Genomic DNA, 20,744 nt, shown 5'->3' with positions numbered 1-20,744 from the left:
TCCATAACAATCATTGTTGCCCTCAAAAATAAATTTGTTTGAAGGCTGTCATCCAATTGAAAATCCTTTTTTGTTCAAACGGACGTGAAGTGCTCACTTCACGTACTGTTTAGCGGCCGTGAAATGCACTTTTACGGCCGGTGTCAATAGCAACGGCCGAAAAAAAAATACAGCGAAAAAGTAAATTACCAATCACTATGTCACCGTCTACGCTTATGGTTGCTGGTTACGATTTCTCTACGTGACCACTGTGTGCACCAATTACAGCAGTATACCCAGCCACATCAGTACAGCAATCTTCGTCTCCCAATTTCATTTTCGCGTATATGAAAAAATGGAAAATATTTCTGACAAAAGTAAGTTTATAATTTAACGTCACATCAACAATGCATAACCAGCAAACATAACAATAAACGTCACCGTGATTGCTAGACCCTTCTCATTTTATTTATCAAAAATTAAGAATTTTTAAATAAATAGGTTTGAACAAAATAAATAATTTTTTTATGAATTAGAGCGTATTGCTTCAAAACTTGAATAAGTTAAACCTGTTTAATTTTTATTGTAAGATTTAGATGGCGCCTCCTGTCGTGTTTTACACATAACTAAAACGCCGTAGCTTTTTTTAGACACTCTGTATTTAACCCTAAATTAGAAATTATTTTTCCTAATGTATACCTTGTAATAGTTGATTTTGGCCCTCCGTTTACGAGATATTTGGATTTCAAAAATGTGGTTTATGGTCAGACGTTCAATAAAAATAACTGCCACTTAAAACTAAATTAGCATCTTTTTTCTCTAGTATAAAACAATAGTCAATATGAGACTTTAGCAATAAAAATGTAATAGTAAAACAATTATTCAGCACAAGTTCAAAATGACCTCCATTTGTGTAAAATGCTTTTTTTAAATTAAATTACATTTTTGTGGCTAAAATGTAATATTAATTATTATTTATGCTAGAGAAAAGTTACTAATTTGGCTTTTAGTGGCAGTTATTTTAATTGAATTTCTTTACCTAATTCATTACACAGACTTAAAAATTAAACCTGACCATGACGCAAATTCTTGAAATCTAAATGTCTCCTAAACCGCGGCTCAAACAAGTCATTCAATTCTTACCAGATATACACTTTTATGTAAAGGACGTTAGGAAACAAGAATTTTTAGGTTAAAAGTTAAATACAGAGTGCCTCAAAAAAGTTACGGCGTTTTAGTTATGTGTAAGGTACCACAGGTGGCGCTCTCTAAATCTTAGTGGGCGTTCACACCAAAATAGCAGACCACGTGCGACATGCTGAACAAATTGCTTCTACATGTATTGGGATCTCGAAAGCGGTAAGAGCTACAGAGTCGGTTAAATGGGGAAAGTTTTAGAGAATTTTATATGAAACTAATTTCCGGTTTCTAAATTAAATTATCTTTCTCCGTTTTCCGGAAATTTGGGAAAACGTCAGAGGCTGCATTTTAAACACTCTTTAACAAAGCCAAAGAGAGTGTTTTTGAAACGTAAGGCACTTTTTTACGTACACGATGACGTAATTAGAAAAAATCTGGTCATTGGTTTCCGAGATATGGATGATAACTTTGTAAATTCTTATGGCCGCCTTCAAGATGGCGTCTTCCATATATGGGAAACCAATGACAATAGATTTTTTCTAATTACGTCGAAAACTGAAACTAAATTGTTCTTTTGACACTCTGTATCTCTGGCCTTATCCACTTTTGGACTAAGGTAAGTTGAGTTAGATCGTCATTTTTTAAGCCTCAAGAACATTGTGCTAGCATTTGTTCCGCACATTTTAGGAAGGGTATGTATCAAAAGGGCTAGTTATGATGTTATGTTTCGTTTTGGATCATTTTTGTTTGCTTATTGAATTTATGGACGTAGTCCTGCATATACATGTTCTTCTTCTTCCAATGCGTATCCACTAATGGATGTTTGCGATAACAATTTCCATTTTTTCCGTACATCGTTCAGCCCTGTCCACTGTCTGATATTTCGCAGCCAAGACATTTTTTTCCTTCCGATCCCTCTCCGGCCTTCGATCTTGCCTTCAATCAATAGATGTAAGAATTGATATTTCGTGTTTCGCATTATATGCCCCAGGTATGCCGTTTTTCTTTTCTTAATCGATTTAAACAGTTCACGTTGTCTGTTGACTCGTCTTAGAACTTCTTCGTTTGTTAGTCTAGCCGTCCAGGGTATCTTCAGGATTCTGCGATACAGCCACATCTCGAAAGCCTCCAATTTGTTGATTGCAGCCGCCTTCAATGTCCAACCTTCCATACTGTAGAGAAGCACCGACCAAACGTAGCATTTAGTGAATCTGAGCCTTAGGTTAAGGTCAAAATCGGAACAGGTAAGCACTCTTCGAAGACTTAGGAATGCCTGTCGAGCTTGTTCAATGCGACATTTTATTTCCTTGTCTGATGTCCAGTCTTCGAAAAGCCAGATGCCCAAGTATTTAAATTTATCTACTCTTTCTATGGGCCTTGCGTTAAATGTTATGGTGGAGTTTCCAAACATATTTAGGTTTCTAGAGAGAATCATAAACTTTGTTTTTTTGGTGTTGATATTTAAGCCCATTGATTTGCTCTGTTCTCCTACCTTGTTGACCAGTTGTTGTAGGTCGTGTATGTTATCAGCAATTAAGGCCGTGTCGTCAGCATAGCGGATGTTGATCCACACTCCATTGACTTTGATTCCCATTTCCACGTCTTCCAAGGCCTCTTGGAATATTGCTTCCGACTAACATGTTACCATTCATTACTCAGTCAGTAAAGTATTGTTTACAAACTAATATAGAATATAATGTCTTTTTAACGATTTTCTTTGATATCTCGTGTTACAGAAGCGATAAAGTACTGCAATTGTCAAAGCACGATAGATAATCATAAACAGCCACGTGCATGGTTCATCCTGTTCATGCTAATAGCATTGGCATTTTACACAATTTTTTAGTATAATAATGTGGGTTGGTTCTTTTCTGCAGAACGCTGTCCAATCGTACTCGATGTGATATTATTGCCATTTGCACAGGATGGTCACATGATACTTCTTCTCTTGCCATGGCATTATGGCATCGCTCCGGTATCTATTACTGCTTCTTTCTGTGGTTTTTTTAATGAACTTAATATTTGTAATTTTTGCCAATTTTCGAATGCTCTTGCCGGTATTGTTCTTTGATTGTATTTTCATGGGATAAAGACCCATTGCATAGCTGGCACATTTTAAATTTTATCGATATAGTACATTTTAAGTACTTTTCATGTCACTTTTCAAATTTCTATCTTCGATCCAAAGGTATTTGCATAGTTAGAGCTAAATTAAAAAACTTATTTTTTTTTACAATAAATCGAAAGGAAATTTCAGAAATAGCAATGTTGTTACATGGAGAAGTGGCAAATAATTTAAACAAATAATTTTTTAGATTCTCAAGATGCTATTTGTTTGAAAAACGAAACGTCGGATCTCAAATATGATATTGCCACGTTGCCAAGAGCAGAAAAAGTGACATTTATTTTCAGTTATCTCATCAAATAAATTAGATAAAATTAAAAAATTACTTGCATAATTTTGGTTTTATTCGGATATCTCCGAAAGTATTCCGAACTGACATTTTATTGAACTTCAACTAGCACAAATTTTGCCTTAATTATTTCTTTAAATAACCGAGATCCCCACGGTGGGGATCATAAAACGGACAGCCTGTATATCCCTAATTGCTTTTTTATTTTTTTTTGCGCAACTACCCTGTATAGATGGTATTTTATGATAATGTATAAAAGTAAAGTTTCAATATACCTTTTCGGTCCTAAATTGAATAAGGAACCCCAGAACTATTTTTCATTTTATGGAAAAGCAGTGACATACATATTTTTTTTGCAAAAATATTCAGTAGCTTGTTCGATTGGACGTCACTGAAAAATTTGAAAAATATCTTTTTTTATTGCAAAATGTGCTTTATCGTTGAAATCTCTCAAGTCTTATGAAAATATCTATTGACGTTTAATCAAACCCTAAAATATGACCCATTTGTCGTGGAACACCCTGTATATTTTTTATTTTAGGTTCAATGATTCAGTTTATGTGGACAACGTTTCTCGGTCGCGTTACTAAAAATGCTTAGCTTTCTCATCAACGTTATTTATATCATGTGCTGACGTATTTCGTCTTATCTCAATAACATGCGTTTATCTAGTTTCACAAAGTGTAAAGGAACATCTACATTTGATAAACACTTTTCAAATTATTGTGTTTATATTGTGGTTTGGATGTATTTTGTGATTGATGATAGATCATAGCATGATCTTGTGTTCAAAAATGTATCAGAGTATGTACTTTTGTTAATTGGTTTGGTAATTGTCAAAATAGTATCCAATTTAGCCAACACGCAACACAGTGTGGCCACTTAACCCCAATTGATACTCTTTAACACAGTTGTGTTGTTGTTGTCGCAACGGTTTTGTTAACCGATTACAATGACATCCACAATTGTATCGTGAGAATCTTGTACGACAGTGACGTGGACGTTGTACAGGGTGGCCTAATATGCTTGTTTTTATATGGAAACTGCCAGAACCTACAAAAGTAATATTAACATAATCGTAATCTAACGTAAAAAGGTGTCTTAATAATGTAAAAACTACTTTTACCAAACTCTCATAATAACGAAGTTACAGTGACTTGTCCAAAATGTCAAAAATTTAAAATTTGACAATTACAAGAATTTTTGCGGCATCAAACTCATCTTGAAAAAATACCCCGGCAGCCGTATTTTGATTTTTAAATTTCTTAATGGTTCTGGCAGTTTCCATATAAAAATAAGCAAGTTATGCCACCCTGTACAGGGTGTCCCAATAAACCGTTCCCGCGGCTGTTTCTCGAAAACTATGCATAGTATGGCTACGAACAATTTTTTTATTAGTAAATGTGGCCAAGGGAAATAAATGCTGGAAATAATTTTCAGCTTTCTAAATTCACCGCTAGGGGGCGTTTTGACACCACTAAAATGGAAAATGTCCAAAAACTCTGAAAATTTAAATGGAAAGATATAGTAAAAATCGCATAAAAGTCATCCCCTATTCTCTACGAAGAATTTTCCTATTTAACTTTTTTTTCTATCTCTTCAAATAAAGTGGTGGGAGTAGTCCAAAGTTTGCTTTGAATGAAATGAAATATCTCGAAAACGGCTAATCGTTGAAACTTCGTTTTTGCGGCATTTTAAAGAACATTTTCTGTCCTGTAGAGTGTCCCAAAACAATGTTCCATTTAGTTTTCGGTCTTTTCGATAGAGGACGTTTTTACAAAAATTGCACTTTCATCTTAGATATCTCGAAAAAATCAAATGCAATGGTAAAGCTTCCTATTACTTATTCCATAAGCAATCAGATTATCTATCGTTGTGTGAAAAAAATATTTGAATTATTTTTTTTTGTCGTCTGATTCAAAACGTAATTGTGTGTACTAATGACTGCCATTATAACCAAACCATATGCAACATACAGTATTCTAATTTGATTAATAATGTAATGTTTATAACTGTAAAGAGATACTGCAGTTTTCACACAACGATAGATAATCTGATTGCTTATGGAATAGGTAATAGGAAGCTATACCATTGCATTTGATTTTTTCGAGATATCTAAGATAAAAGTGCAATTTTTGTAAAAACGCCCTCTATCGAAAAGACCGAAAACTAAATGGAACATTGTTTTGGGACACTCTACAGGACAGAAAAGTCTCTACGATTAGCCGTTTTCGAGATATTTCATTTCTTTCAAAGCAAACTTTGGACACCACTTTATTTGAAGAGATATTAGAAAAAAGTGAAATAGGAAAATTCTTCGTAGAGAATAGGGGATTACTTTTATGAGATTTTTACTATACCTTTCCATTTAAATTTTTTAGATAGTTTTTGGACATTTTTCATTTTAGTGGTATCAAAACGCCCCCTAGCGGTGGATTTAGAAAGCTGAAAATTATTTTAAGTATGTTTCCTTGGCCACATTTACTAATAAAAAAATTTTCTTGTAGCCATGCTACGTATAGTTTCCGAGGAACAGCCGCGTGCAGGGCTTGGAACACCCTGTACAGGGTGCTGCATTTTCGATGGTTTTACGGGGTACAGAGAAAACGGTAATAGATAGAAAAAAAGTAGCATACGAGTTTCGATCTCATTTTCTGAGCTGAGATGACTGGCAAAGAGTGGGCTGCGCAAACTTCTTTTGTTTCAAAGATACGGGGGGTTTTTGAAAATTGGTCATTTTGGAACCTCCTCTGTATTTCATTTGCTATTAAAGTTATCAAAAAAGGAAAAACGGTTTCCGGTAGAAGTTTTGACGTAGAATCCAATGGCGTAGTCAGTTTTTTTCTATTACGTTTAGTTTCTGACATATGACACTAAGTTATATTTTTTTTAATGGAACACCCTATATATTTTTAGGTCATTTAATTCTGTTGATTTTTACTATTTCAACAGTGTATTAAAACATATAAGTTTGTAAACGTTAATCTTCGTAATTAGAAAAAAAGCGTTTTCTTAATAAAAAAGTGCTAAATAATATGTATAAAAATACCCACAGTCGAAACCAAATTTGGCTATATTCATATTAACATGTTACATGTCGTTTATAAACAGTTTTTTTAACTTCTACCTTAAAAATAGAAGAAAATAGAAATGGCCACTTTTCTTATTAAAGTGACGATAGAACTGTTTGTAACTTAGATTTTTAATAAGATTTATTAAAAATATTTAATTTTCTGATGTGTTAGCTTATATGATTTCCGATTTTGTTTGGTATTTTAGATATTGGCCTTTTTTTAGCTTAGCAAAGGTCCTTTTTTTAAAATAACAAGATTAACCTCTACAAACTTATATGTTGTAATACACCGTTGAAAAGGTAAAAATAAACAGAATTAAATGAACTTAAAATATATAGGGTGTTCCATTTAAAAAAATATAACTTAGTGCTATATGTCAGAAACTGAACGTAATAGAAAAAAACTAACTACGCCATTGGATTCTACGTCAAAACTTCTACCGGAAACCGTTTTTCCTTTTTTGATAACTTTAATAGCAAATGAAATACAGAGGATGTTGGTGATGAGGATGATGATCTTTGAAACAAAAGAAGTTTGCGCAGCCCACTCTTCGCCAGTCATCTCAGCTCGGAAAAAGAGATCGGGACACGAATGCTACTTTTTTTCTATCTATTACCGTTTTCTCCGTACCCCGTAAAACCATCGAAAATGCAGCACCCTGTACAGGCTGATTGATACCTTTTATTTTGTAACATGTTCATTTATCATGTTTAATTAATTTGCATTAAATTGGCGAAAAATTATAAATATGAAAGTTGTAGGGATTTTTCTAAATGATTAAAGTGAACTATACAGGGTGTCCTACGACGAAAGACATCGATTGATATTGGAAAAAGTATAAATACGAGAGTGTTGAAAATTTGGCAGGATACTGATGTGGGCATGCCCAATCCAACTAAAATATTTTCAAGATGGTTGCACTTCCGTTTATACTGGAAGTCGATCACAACTTTCTTATTTTAAATAGAACACCCTATATATTATTACATATTTGGATTCCTCACAGAATTCTGACCAACTTTTGTATAGAATGCCCTATGCCTATCTCTAGCCGATTTCGAAATATTTGATGTGTTTCCAAAGAAGTGACAGTTGCAACGCTCAACATATTTTTGTACTATGTTAAAACCGTATTTCATTTTGCAATGAAACTTTGGGTTATTGTAAATAAAGGATCGTTTTATTAAACGGAGGGTGCGTAATGACCATAATGATGAATGATGTATTCTCAAATAAAACGAAATGGGTTGGATTTAGGTATAGGCAAGTAAATTGAAACTTATAGTAATTTTTAATGCTCAAAATGATTCCGTCATAAAAAATGTGGGTTTCTATTTAAAAAACTTGAGATTTTTCATTTTTTTTAGTGGCAAGTTTATGATTTTTTTTTGACGACCCTGTATACAAATGAGTCATTACGCACCCTCAGTTTAATAAAACGATCCTTTATTTACAATAACCCAAAGTTTCATTGCAAAATGAAATACGGTTTTAACATAGTACAAAAATATGTTGAGCGTTGCAACTGTCACTTTTTTGGAAACACATCAAATATTTCGAAAACGGCTAGAGATAGGCATAGGGCATTCTATACAAAAGTTGGTCAGAATTCTGTGAGGAATCCAAATATGTAATAATATATAGGGTGTTCTATTTAAAATAAGAAAGTTGTGATCGACTTCCGGTATAAACGGAAGTGCAACCATCTTGAAAATATTTTAGTTCGATTGGGCATGCCCACATCAGTATCCTGCCAAATTTTCAAAACTCTCCTATTTATACTTTTTCCAATATCAATCGATGTCTTTCGTCGTGGGACACCCTGTATATGCTAATGGATGTGTCATAGAACTCTCACTACTTAATAACTTGTTTTTATAATTTGCAATGTTACACCGTATACATAATAAGTATATTTTTATTACACTGTATATTCTTTTCGAACTGACTTTTCCGGGCTTTGGAAGCTGCTTTTAACGGTATACAATTTCAGTGAAGTTGGTTTAGTAATTGGGACAAAATAGTATACAGCCCGTCCAGGAGAACCCTGGACATAGGAAATTAACATGGGAAATCAGTTTTTATTTTTTTGCGCCTGTACGGTTCATTTGATGGAAAAACGTTTTAGATAAAAGTTGTAGAGCACATTTTCGGCTATACACGAGCAATACTTTTTTTTTACTGTAGCTTTGGCCATTAACACGCAACTGTTACAAACTTACAACAACTTACTTACTTACAACTTTCACTTTTTTTATCACTTTAAATCGTTTGATGTGTTATAAAGAGGCTTGAGATAGGTGATTCGGTCGTTCTCATTAAATATTGGCAAGCAAAACAAGTGTTTTCTTAAAGAACTTAGTTACAAAGAAAATAAGTTAGGTAAGGACATTGAATGAGGCTTTAAATGCAACGTTCCAGATTTTTGGGCTGTGGTTACTGCTAAAGTATCTATCACGATTTCTTTTTATTTTCTTTGCATAGCACTGCAACAGGTAAATTTTCCTTAACAACCGCTTGGCGCAAAATTTTAAATTTCCGAATTTTAGAGCCGTTTTGCGTCTTAATGGTCAAACCTACGGTATTGAAAAACATTACGTTAAGTTGATACTGCTTTATGCTCTACAACTTTTATTTAAAGCATTATTCCATTAAATAAACCGTACAGGCGGAAAAAAATAAAAACTGCTTTTCCATGTTAATCTCCTATGATCAGGGTTCTCCTGGACACCTGGTATTTCATTACTAGTCCAGAAAAAAGGTTTTTTTTCGACGACTGACTTTGAAAGTACCTCATGTAGGCTTCCATTTAAAAGCAGAAAGTGGTTATTCGCCGCGCGAGAGCAGAAAATGAATCATTTTCTGCTCTAGAGCGTTTTCGCTTTCTACTAACAATCTACTCACCAACTTTTTCGGCGTTTCCATAACAACGCTTGACATACCTCTTTGAAATAAACACATTCCATCAAAGTGATTTATCGGTGACAATGAGTTCGAGCGACGAAAATGATCCTTCTAATCCACCACAGCAGTCGTCGAAAAAAAATCGTCTATATTTCGAGCCGAAAGTACTTTCGCCGCTTTTACATGATTGCAGCGTTCGGCTTCGCTGTTCGGCAAGCTGTAATTTTCATGTGCAAGCGGCAAATATGTACTTTCCGCTCTTAATATAGAGTATACTATTCCCGTGCGTGCGTGACAGTTTCAAAAGGAAAGTCATGGGGAGAACGGGAACAAAAAATTCGGACGTGTAATGAACGATACTTCTTAATATCAGACTCTGAAAAACGTTTACGTCATTTAAATATGTTATTAGGAAAATACCTTGACATTGATAGACAAGATAATTATTGTTGTTTTAAAATTCATGAAGATAGTTGTCGTATTATGACATTTTATGTAAAGCTCACACGAAAAATGTCATTGTGTTTTAACCGATTTTAGCTGCAACTTGAGCTCATATTGTAGCATAAGATCAGCATATAAAATCATTCCATATTGGATACTAATCTAACACATCAGACTCTTAAAAAAATGGGTTTTACGCAAGATATAACACGTTTTTATCGGCGCACCGGAAAACCCACTAGCTAAAACCGCGCACCGAAAATGGGCACTTTCGTGGGTTCTCACGGAAAAGTACCTTATTTTCTCGACAATGAATCAGCCGAGAAATAGACAGTTTTTTGAGTCGTATACTGAAATATATTCAAATTTGTTCCATGCTAAGAGTCGGTTTTACCGTGTGTCTCAATTAGGAGCGCACGCGGCATTTATTCGAGGGCATTAAAGTCACATTGTGCACGTAATACATACAATATTTTTTCTACAAACAATGCCAAATAATTTAACACCATCAGATAGTCCAAAACAGGATCAAAATTATACACAATGAATATTGACATCAAACTGGTGACACTGACATTTTCAATTGTGGCCTATGGACGTAAGCGTAAACATTTTTTTGCTCGCTACCCTTGGCAACGCGCGAAACTGTAAACTCCTCGGAAAAGGGTAATTTTTCGTTGAGGTTTGGAAGCGCAAAATGCATCATTATTGAATGGTTGTAGAAAAAGAAAATTTAAATGAATGTAGCAAAATTAAACCTGTTCTCGACGAACAATTTTGCTAGTTAACTCTCTTTTCTATCTCTTATTCCATCTTCAAAGTTTGCTTTGAAAGAAATGAAATATTTCGAAAACTGCTGATCATCCGTAGACACTTTGTGTTTGCGGCATTTTTCTGAAAGAAAATTTTCTGTCCTTTAAAGTGTTCCAAAACACATGTCACAATTTAATTTTCAGTGTTTTCTGTAGAAGCTTGGGTAGAGGACATTTTTCCAAAATTTACGCACTGACAGAAGGGTCTTCTCTATCGCCATTTCTTTACTATATACCTATACGGTGTTTCATTACAAATGGGTCATATTACAGGGTTTGATTAAACGTCAAAAAATAACCCTAGTTTTCCATATAAACCATGGTCTAAAGATCGTTATGGAGATACAGGGTGTTAAAATTTGGATACAAAAATATAAATTTATTTATGTTTCACCTATACGTTATGAATACATAATACCTTGAAAACGGTGTAGGTTATAGTGTTCATAACAACTTGAGGGCATTATAGGTGGGCGTTATCATAACGCCCTGAAATCTTTTTTAATATTAGCAATGGCATTTTTATTCTTTCATGCCATAAAAACTACGTATTCCCTACCTTAGAATCAAAGACATGAATGCTCTTGACTTTTTAGGTAATAAACTTTCGTTAGCTTTTGCTGCATTTTTTATATTTTTGTAAAATTTTGTCCAACTTTTGCCATTTTCACTGACTGACAAGACTATCTATATACCATATCTGACACATATATCGACTATAATTTATAAAATGTAATAAAAAAACTAATAAAGCGGCACTACTAAGCGGCATTTAATCGAGCTGCAAATTGCGTAACATTGCCCCAATTTAAACTTCCTTGCCTCTATTCAAATAACCGAGATCCCCATGGTGGATCTCGAAAAACGGACATCCTGTATTCAGCTAGAAAAGTTCATATAAACATAAAGCCGCAAGTGCTTCGTTTCCAAGATACAGGGTGGCAAATTAATTTGGTGGTTTGGCAAGTTTTTATTGTATACAGAGTCCAGCTAGTTATCCGAGAAAGTTTTGTAAAGCGAATGCAGGCATATTATAAAATTAGTATGGACTATACAGGGCTTCGCAGAAAGCTTTGACGTAGTAAAGTTGTGTTTTCCGAGGTTATTTTTTTCATCTTTTGTATTGTTCTACTGATTATAAGAAACATTTGTTATAATAATAACGCAACTTTCGGAGACCGTTTTCCTGAAAATGATCAAAGAATTAAAAAAAATTACCCGAAGAAAATCACAAAGCACATTTTGACATAGTTTATGAAAATTTAAGCTGGGAATGTGCAAGTCGTTTTTCCCGAAGTTCAATATTTTTGTTTAAATTAATTTTTTATCGGGAGTAATACCACGAGAGCTCAGATTTAGCCGGATAATTTTTGTGCTTGTCTTAGAACACTTTCTTTTTGGTGTGATTTTGCCAAACAGGTCGAATTTTGTACCATAAGGAAAGTATGAGAAGACAAGCGGAAAAATTATCCTGTTCAAAATCTGAGCTCGAATGGTATATATTTGATAAGACAATTCCATGAATATACCTAATCAATAATATAATAAGACTGCGACTTCCTTGTACTGGCAGAAATAAAATTTTCTGGTTCTTTTGATTTTCTGCAGTAGAACTCTATCCGAAGCGGGCCATAACCAGAACAATACGAACAAAAATCAAAATTGACAGTGCTAGCAAAAATCTCAAGGTGAGACATTGCAACAATAGAAGTGTAGTAAAAATCCGTGGAAACGATGAAATCTACAGCAAAATTTATCCGGTTTTTATATGGTACAGGGCGAATTCATTACAAAAGTCAGTTCATAAAAAACCACCAAAGTCGATTTTGATACGCGATCTATGAGACATCCTATAGCTACCCACATAGTTCACTTTAATTTAAATCACCTACGTCACAGTCACAAGTAAACTTGGTCTCTCAAATGAAAAAGGTCATAACAATAAAGGCTTCATTATACTGTTCTGGTTATAAATGCCAGGCTGAGAAATTGTTGGGTTTATGTCTTAACTGAGCCAAATTGATTTAGGTTCCAGAATGCCACAATGGCAGGTAGAGGACTATCACGACATCCACGATGAAATTGACAGTTCATTGAACTTGGATACGGAATTAACCAACAACCATTACACCAGGTGGGTATGCGGATAAAGTCAGACTTATTGGCATAATGTATATTTTTATTGGCAGCGACGCGATGTTAAGTATCAACAATATGACGGTGTTCAAACAAGAATCGCCATCGCCCACAATGAACGATCAACTACAAAAACGCAACAGGCAAAGTCCCACCTCGACTCAACAAGGATCGATAGCATTCAGCCATGCAACTGGCAACGTCGAGGAGAACAGTCAGAATATGTTCAGTAACACAATTAATCAATTGTTAAGTCAAACTGGTTTGACCACTCTACATAATGTGATTGATGGTGAGTTGTGGGACGCAAAAACTGAATTTATCAAATGTCCAGTTCCTACTACAAAAACTAAAATTGATAGAATCTATCTAAATTAGTTTAGCGCAAAAAATAACCGGGCGTTTATATAATTTTCTTTCTTCCCTGTATTTCTTCATATACAGGGTGTCTCCGTTTTTTTGAACAGTTAATTGTAGAGCTTCTTCTTAATTAAAAAAAGTCCATATCAGTGTCAAAGTTTTTGGATACAATGACACTTTAAAAATACTTGCAAAAGGAAGTAACGTTTACTAGTAAGAACTTTGATTCCATTTCTTAAAATAAAGTGGTGTGGCTAATCAAAAATTGCTTCAACTAAAACTGCGATAACTTCGAAACTCTTTGTCGTAAAGCATTGATTTTGGCCCCACTGAAAAAAAACAGGTTCTCTTTCTATGAGATGCACTATAAATGACTGTCTAAAGTGGTTTCCTGTCGTCGTTAGGTGGCTTTTTTTAAAAACACCTACGATTTTACCGCCTAACTCACAAAAATAAATCGCAACCCATAGCGTTTATTAATGCCAAAACGAAGAGAACTAAGTACTACATCAGACAGCGAAAACCTCAACTTTTTAGCTTACTTTGTTAAGACAATTTTGGTGGGAAACGCCCAATGGCCCAAATCGGTTAACCGTCATGTTTTATATTCAAAAAATAACCATTGTCCAGCTAGCTTTAGTGCGTCGTTTCCCGCCCTTTACCAGGTGGAGGTAAACCGCCTTAAGTTTCCGTGGAGGTCCTGGGGACTTTGGTGTTTCATCTGGAATGAGCCTGTGGCTCTTGCCCCTTGCCACTGTATTGCCAGTACTTCTTCTGCAAAATCTCGCCCTAAAGGAAACTTTAGAAGGGCGAAAGATTGATTCGCTTTGAAGAGAGTCCAGGGTCAGAAAAAAAATCTGTTATTTTCAATTGTGCCAAACTCGATGCTCTACGACGATAGGTTTCAAAGTTGAGGCAATTTATTTTAAGCAACTTTTTACTTAATCTCATCACTTTATTTCAAGAGATGTTTGATTCAAATTTGTTACTAGTAAACGTAGCTTTCTTTTGCAAGTAATTTCAAAGTGCCATTGTATTTAAAATTTATAGAGAGATATGCAATTTTTTTGAATAAAATTGTTAGTACGCCCTCTTGTAGACATTTTCCAAAATTCTATATATTTTCTAGCGATACTTTGACCTCCTTTTTATATTTTTTCCCGAGGCTCTTCGCTTCTATCTACGATAAAAATGCCGCGAGCAAATCTTATTTGGACACTCTGTACAGGGGAGTCAACCAAAAAGTGCATTGTACCTTGTACCATTTGTTTGCTAAAACAAAAATGCTAAAGTTGAAACATTTAACACAGTTAAAAATTATTTTTGTCTATACAGGTTAGTTTAAGAAAGCGTGGCGAATATAAGGTAAGTTATTATAAGTAATGCCGCTATACAGGGTGTTTATTTAGTACTTGTACAAACGTTAGGGGGTAAATTTTTGACCAGTATTAAGCAAAAAAGTTTGTATTAACATAGGTTCACAACCGCATCGTTTCAGAGATACGGGGTATCAGAAAAAACACCCTGTAAATAAAAATAACATCAGTTATTAAAATAGCAGAGTTATACAGAGTGAGTTTTTTTTGTTTAGTCAAGGGATCTCGGAATCTAACAGAGCTACGAGGTCGATTAAATGGGACAGAAATTGCAGATTACGCACTCCTGGAGTTACACACTTGCCGCTACGCGGCTTCGTATTCCATCTTGCGTAAAATGCTTCTTATATCACTAGTTACGTAATATACTATTATCTACGATCTACACAGAAATTAGTCATTTTTTAACTCTTAGGCTAGGGACATACGAGCGCTTTGTTAACGCACGTTAGATAATGCGCGTTTTAGCTTTATACAAACTGCAGTATGGCAAGTCACATAGTCAACGCGCGTTGACACTTCAGTTTGTATAAAGCTAAAACGCGCATTATCTAACGTGCGTTAACAAAGCGCTCGTGTGTCCCTAGCCTAACTTTGAGTTACGTAATGAGAGATTTTACAGCCACTACTGCGATAATTAATGTTTTATTGTACTCTGGGTGCTTTACCGCACTAGTGCGATGAAATCAATTATTATCTCACTAGTGTGATAAAATCGCTCATTACGTAACTCAAAATGGGCTACAGTAGACGGCAATAAATCGGCCGATAAACGTCATTGACGATCAACGCGCCACGTTGACATTGATGTTTAGTTTTTTCACTAAAACCCGAACTTTACATAAATTTTGTTTTTATTTACTTTTCTCTCTCTGTGTAAGCAGTTTTTAGTCAAGTCATCAACAGCAAATAGTCAACTAGCAATCTGGCAACAACGCACACAACTCGAAACGTCGAGATCAAAAAGGTCACGTTTGTATCAGAATTGGGTTCAGTTAATAAGCGCGTGTGAGAAAGAGAGCGCTACAGGTCGCAACTAATCGCTAACCCATGCATTTTTAAAACGTCAAACTCACTGATGACATGCATCGCTCCCATTAGTGCCGCCGACCATATGATGATTCATTATCATACTAGAAGTAGATCACGGGATATTGGGTGTAAAATAAATAAAAACAATGATTTTATTGGCGATAAAATACAAACGTGCATCAGTTTCGTCATTCGAATGTTTCAAATGTTGTTTTGTAGAGTTTTAAGATCATAAATGTCAAAATATCGAACATTGAAACTGAGTTGTAACTCTCTTTTCCCGCTTGAACAATATCTCAATGTTAATCAAAACAAGTGAATTATAGGTCCTAGACCTATCGAATGACCGTTCAGTTCTTTTGACTTGACTCCTCTTGATTTTATCCTTTACGATGGACAGAAGAGTAATTTATTTCAAGGTAATAATTTGTCGACGTCGCCGCACTCGCAGGACAACTACACCGTTTCTTCCACCAATTACAACCTGATTGAAAACTGCCGATTCCAATACGTATTGGCGGCTGCCACCAGCATCGCCACCAAACAAAACGAAGACACTCTAACCTATTTGAACCAAGGGCAAAGCTACGAAGTGAAGCTAAAAAAACTGGGAGACTTATCGATGTACAGGGGCAAATTATTAAAAGTATGCTTGGGTTTATCAAAATTGATGGCATGACTAAAGATTTGGCTTGATTTAAGACGGTGATTCGGATTTGTTTCCACGAAAGGCGTCTCCAGTACATGGAAAAGGAGCAAATGGAGTCGTGGCAAAAGGCCCGACCTGGCGATCGCATTCTGGAAGTTGACGTTCCATTATCGTACGGAGCTTTCGATATTACTCAACCAAGCAGCACTTTAAACGTCGTCAGTTTTGTGTGGGATCCCACCAAAGAAGTTGGGGTTTATATCAAGGTAAGTGAAAAAATGTCAAGAGAGGGTGACTGTTACCGGGTATAGGTTAAATGTTAAGAAGTTGCTGCTATACAAAATCACAAGATGGTACATCTAGTAAGTCTGGAGGTAACGAAATTTAGTAGCCAGTGGTCTTGTGGTCTTGTGCCAGTGGCCAGTGGCTTTGTTAAGGTTAAATGTGTTGTCTTTAACAACATTAGAAAAAATCTGAGAAGCATGGAGGTAAAGAGATTCAGATTGAAAGGCCAGTGACTTGTATTTAGTTGTGGTTAGGTATTAGGAAACCTACTGGCTCTTACAAGGTTTAGATTGCCAAAATAAATAGGGTATTCGTGGAGGCCATGTGGTCACAATTAACTGATTTTTCTAGTGAAACCCAGTTTTTTGTTTAAGGTAAATTGTATCAGTACAGAATTCACCCCGAAAAAACATGGCGGTGAAAAAGGTGTGCCGTTTCGTATACAAGTGGAAACCTACCAAAATGGTGACGCGATCAACGCGCAAAAGCGTTTACATGCCGCTGCCTGTCAAATTAAAGTGTTCAAACTGAAAGGAGCCGACCGAAAACACAAACAAGACCGGGAGAAAATTATGAAGCGTCCGTTGGCGGAGCAGGAAAAGTATCAACCCAGTTACGATTGTACCGTTCTGAATGATGTAAGTTTGTAAGATTGGGGTTGAATCAGATGTTACGGTCGTTAAAACAGTCTTGTCACATGTGTGTTTTCTTAAAACTTGGGAAAATGTGCTATAAATGGAGTTTTTTTCCAATTTTTAGGAAATGACGATGTGACAATGTGGCTTGCCTAACAGTAGCGTTGTTTTCAGATTTCCGACGATGCGGTGCTTCAAACTCCAGTGCAACCATATTCGACATCCGAAAGGTGAGTTTTGCTCATTTCTTTTGTTTCAAGTCTGTCTGTCTTCTCAAGTTTTTGACTTTTTTGAGATTTGATAGCGTTGCAAAAATGTTTCAGTTTTAGCTCAGTAAACTACTGCGGAAATAATAGCGACAGCTTAATTTTTGGTCATTTTACCCCTCTGAGTTTCTAGAATGCCTTAGCCGAATTTAATGAACAAAAAAGAGCTTGAAATGCCGTTTTTTTTATAGAATTAGTTCACAGCGTCGTCATACTTAACGAAGTGGGTATACAGCAAAAATGAGTGTGGCAAGTCCCTATCACACTTTTTCGAAATCTCATAACATCTACAGGGTGTTAAAGCTAGATTTAAAAAATTATGTATAATAACTTTTTTGTTGGTTGTCTGACTATTTTGTAGATGCAGCAATTAGTACACAAAGACGGGGCGAGTACGTGCCTGTATTCTGGACTGTATTCTGGAAAAATAGGGTCTAGTTCAAATAATAACATGGGATTGTCGGGAAAATGATTAACTTTATTTACTAAAACCCACTTTATGTGTCCCAAATCCCAGAACGTGATATAAATATAATTAATTTTACTGCGCAGTGTGCTCTGTGCAGAGGTTAAATCGCGAATTATTACAAAATAGATTCTTTTTATTTTATTTTATTATTACAAATTAAATATCTTTTGTCTCCCTCTTGACTCTTCTTCCGACATTTAAAAATAGCAGCGACAAAAAACTGTGCGGATAATAGACAAAAATGGCGATAGCCGGCATTATCAAAGGCGACTATAATCCTCGCGGTTCAGTCAGTTAAAAATATATTTAACAGTCTGGTTTTTTAAGGAGACAAAAGCGTATTTATTTATTTAGTAATTACTTTCTGTGTTGCAAGAAGTTTTGCAACAGTTTACTCAGTATGTGGCCTTAAATCAATATATTTTGTCACCATTTCCACTACATTCGTAGAGTTGTCGTCAGACGTTTTTATTACAAACGAGCGATCCTGATTTTTTGCCCCATAGATTTACCAGAAAAAAGCTTCCATGGTCCGAGACATTGGTGCAGTCTACCTGGCAGAGCGTCTCTCCTCGACATGCTCCAGAGACTCCTATAATCAGCGCCACCTGCAACAAAATTAGTCTCCTATCTGTAAATTTTGTAGTTTTGTAGACAAAAACAATCAATCAATAGTGTTATTTTTAGTAGTACTAGAAAGAAAATAATCTTACCTTTTGGGCTAGATATGCTTCATCCGGAGCATTTTGAAGAAAATCTCTTATAATGTCGAAATCCAATGTCTTGGACCTCCGCTTATAATGGTCATTCTGTCTCTTTAGAAATCCCGTGAGTTTACTGTATTTGCTGATATCGACGTTTGCTTCATATTTTATCGTGGTTTTGATCATGAAATATTGGTTTCATCAATTCTACAGGAAGTAAGCCAGGAGCACCTTTTCATCCTTAAAATTCTCTGCATGCTGTTCAGTGCACCATTTTCGGTAATTAAAAAACTTTTTTTTTCTTGTAAACCTCGCGAGATTTTAGTTCAAGAAAGCTAGCGATGGCCTTTGCGGAGACCTTTGATGTTCCTTTTTAAAAAAATGCTGTAAGATCAAGTACGATTTTTCTGGACTCACTGTTTGGTAATAGCAACTGACTGACGTTTGTTTCGTGTCATAGCAACATTTCCAGGGCACAATAAATTTTGTGATGGATTCATGCCAACTATCAGTAATAAGAGCTGCCAATCTTCTTCTTCTTCTGGTTCCATGACCGTTCAACGATCGTTAGTTATCATGTTGACTACCATATTGCTGATAATTATTCTGTTGAGAGCGACTCGGAAAAACTGAATTGTAGATGAACTGAAGATGTTCTCCTTCTTCCTGGGCCCTTCCTGCTTGTTATTTTTCCCTCTATAATAAGGTGTAGCATTTCATGTTTTTCCGGGTGTCTCATAATATGACCAAAACATTGATAATCAGTTATAAAGAATGCCTTTTTATTAACATCATACAATATAAAACCACTTAAACACTGAGGTGTGTTGACAACACTTCAAAACAATAAAACTAGCAGCCACATACCTAGATCACTAAATATCACTTTTGAGGGAAGTATTCGCCCTCTTTTGAACTCTCTGTATAGTAAAGCAACCTATCTTCAAAGATCTGCAGCCCTTCATTGTTTTCAACTTGGAACGTACCTACCGCACGTCAGTTTCGTGAGTGCCAGGGACCTCTAAGTGGAAAAGTCGATTCCTAAAAGTCTACGGGAAATTGTCTTGTGCGGTGCACTTCCAAGAAGCGGAAAGTGTGAAAACCTAGGAGAAGGCCACGTGGAGGTGACAGTGATGGTTGTAGTTTTCACGAGGAATATGACTGTACCTTTTACTCGGATCGTGCCCTTAAGCGATTTTTTAGACTTTTTTTGTGTTACTGGGGGTTGGAGAATACAAACTCGATTATCTCAGCCCCCACACAACTCGTGCTGTCAAATTGCCCTGTAGCAGCGCCAAAAAACAAGACAAAAGACAAGATCTTGTTTTGAATGTTTTGATTAGAGAATGACGGACCGCGAATTGTTATGATTTTAAACGGTTGGTATAGTCAAAATTTTACCCTTTGAGAATGACGTCAAGCAGGTAAAAAAACACGCATGTCTGGAATTAGATCACAAATTTTAACCTACAAATGCTTTGAAAAATGAGTGATCATGAATCATGAGAGTTTCAGTTGACATCTGGAAACTGTTTCTTTTCGTACTCGAAAAAAAGCAGCACATTTAGAATTAGCATTTGGGCCTTCTCATTGTAGCGCAGCATTTTTATATCTTTGATATTCGTTTAAATCAAAGTGACAGTAAATGTAAACGTTTTTAATTTGACAGGACGACAAAATTAACAACGTGCCTTTTTTGCTAAAATTGTTTATTTCACATGTTTGATATGCGAGAAACAAAGATGTAAAAAGATGACGTCATTCTGAAAAGGTAAAAATCCAACTATAGCACTGCGGCAGGTGAATTTTCGTCAACGACCGCTTGGCGCGAGACTTTGCGTCATTTTGCGTCTTAAAGGTCAAACCTACGGTATTGAAAAAAGTACAAGTTGATAGCTGAAAATGTGCTCTTCAACTTTTATCTAAAGCGTTTTTCTATTAAATGAACCGTACTGGCGAAACTGATTTTCCATGTTAATCTCCTATGTCCAGGGTTCTCCTGGACACCTGATATATAAGTAGCTGATTCCCTTTCAAAATATAGAAAACACTTTTTAGTTTATTA

At 35.4% G+C, this 20,744-nt stretch overlaps 2 protein-coding genes across 5 annotated transcripts in view; one reads left to right on the top strand and one right to left on the bottom strand.

The window, feature by feature from the left end:
• gem (transcription factor CP2 like gemini) overlaps positions 1–20,744 on the top strand; it is a 47,383-nt gene that overhangs the window by 1,975 nt on the left and 24,664 nt on the right. For 3 of the 4 annotated variants that reach the window (XR_014178736.1, XM_081982637.1, XM_081982636.1), the window contains exons 2-7: positions 12,796–12,901; positions 12,957–13,195; positions 16,091–16,317; positions 16,374–16,586; positions 16,980–17,243; positions 17,415–17,470. Coding sequence is in view for 3 of the 4 variants with exons in the window: in XM_081982637.1 (XP_081838763.1) it covers positions 12,796–12,901; positions 12,957–13,195; positions 16,091–16,317; positions 16,374–16,586; positions 16,980–17,243; positions 17,415–17,470 (1,105 nt within the window). In the remaining variant the exon portion in view is untranslated. Of the gene's footprint in view, positions 1–4,195; positions 4,338–12,795; positions 12,902–12,956; positions 13,196–16,090; positions 16,318–16,373; positions 16,587–16,979; positions 17,244–17,414; positions 17,471–20,744 lie in introns of those variants that run through there. The other variant, XM_081982639.1, reaches the window with a different exon arrangement.
• Positions 19,624–20,744, bottom strand: part of LOC145731064 (odorant receptor 67c-like) — a 179,942-nt gene continuing 178,821 nt past the window's right edge. Inside the window, exons 8-9 of the mRNA XM_081982648.1 lie at positions 19,847–20,462; positions 19,624–19,782 (exon numbers count right to left, since the gene is read on the bottom strand). The gene's annotated coding sequence lies outside the window, so the exon portion shown is untranslated. The remainder of the gene's footprint in view (positions 19,783–19,846; positions 20,463–20,744) is intronic.

The sequence above is a fragment of the Ips typographus genome, linkage group LG6 (assembly GCF_016097725.1).
Source record: "Ips typographus isolate SLU linkage group LG6, UJ_Ityp_2.0, whole genome shotgun sequence".
In the NCBI taxonomy this organism is placed as follows: Eukaryota; Metazoa; Arthropoda; class Insecta; order Coleoptera; family Curculionidae; genus Ips; species Ips typographus.
The sequence above is the reverse complement of the archived record's forward strand: the minus strand, read 5'-3'. Positions and strand labels throughout refer to the sequence as shown.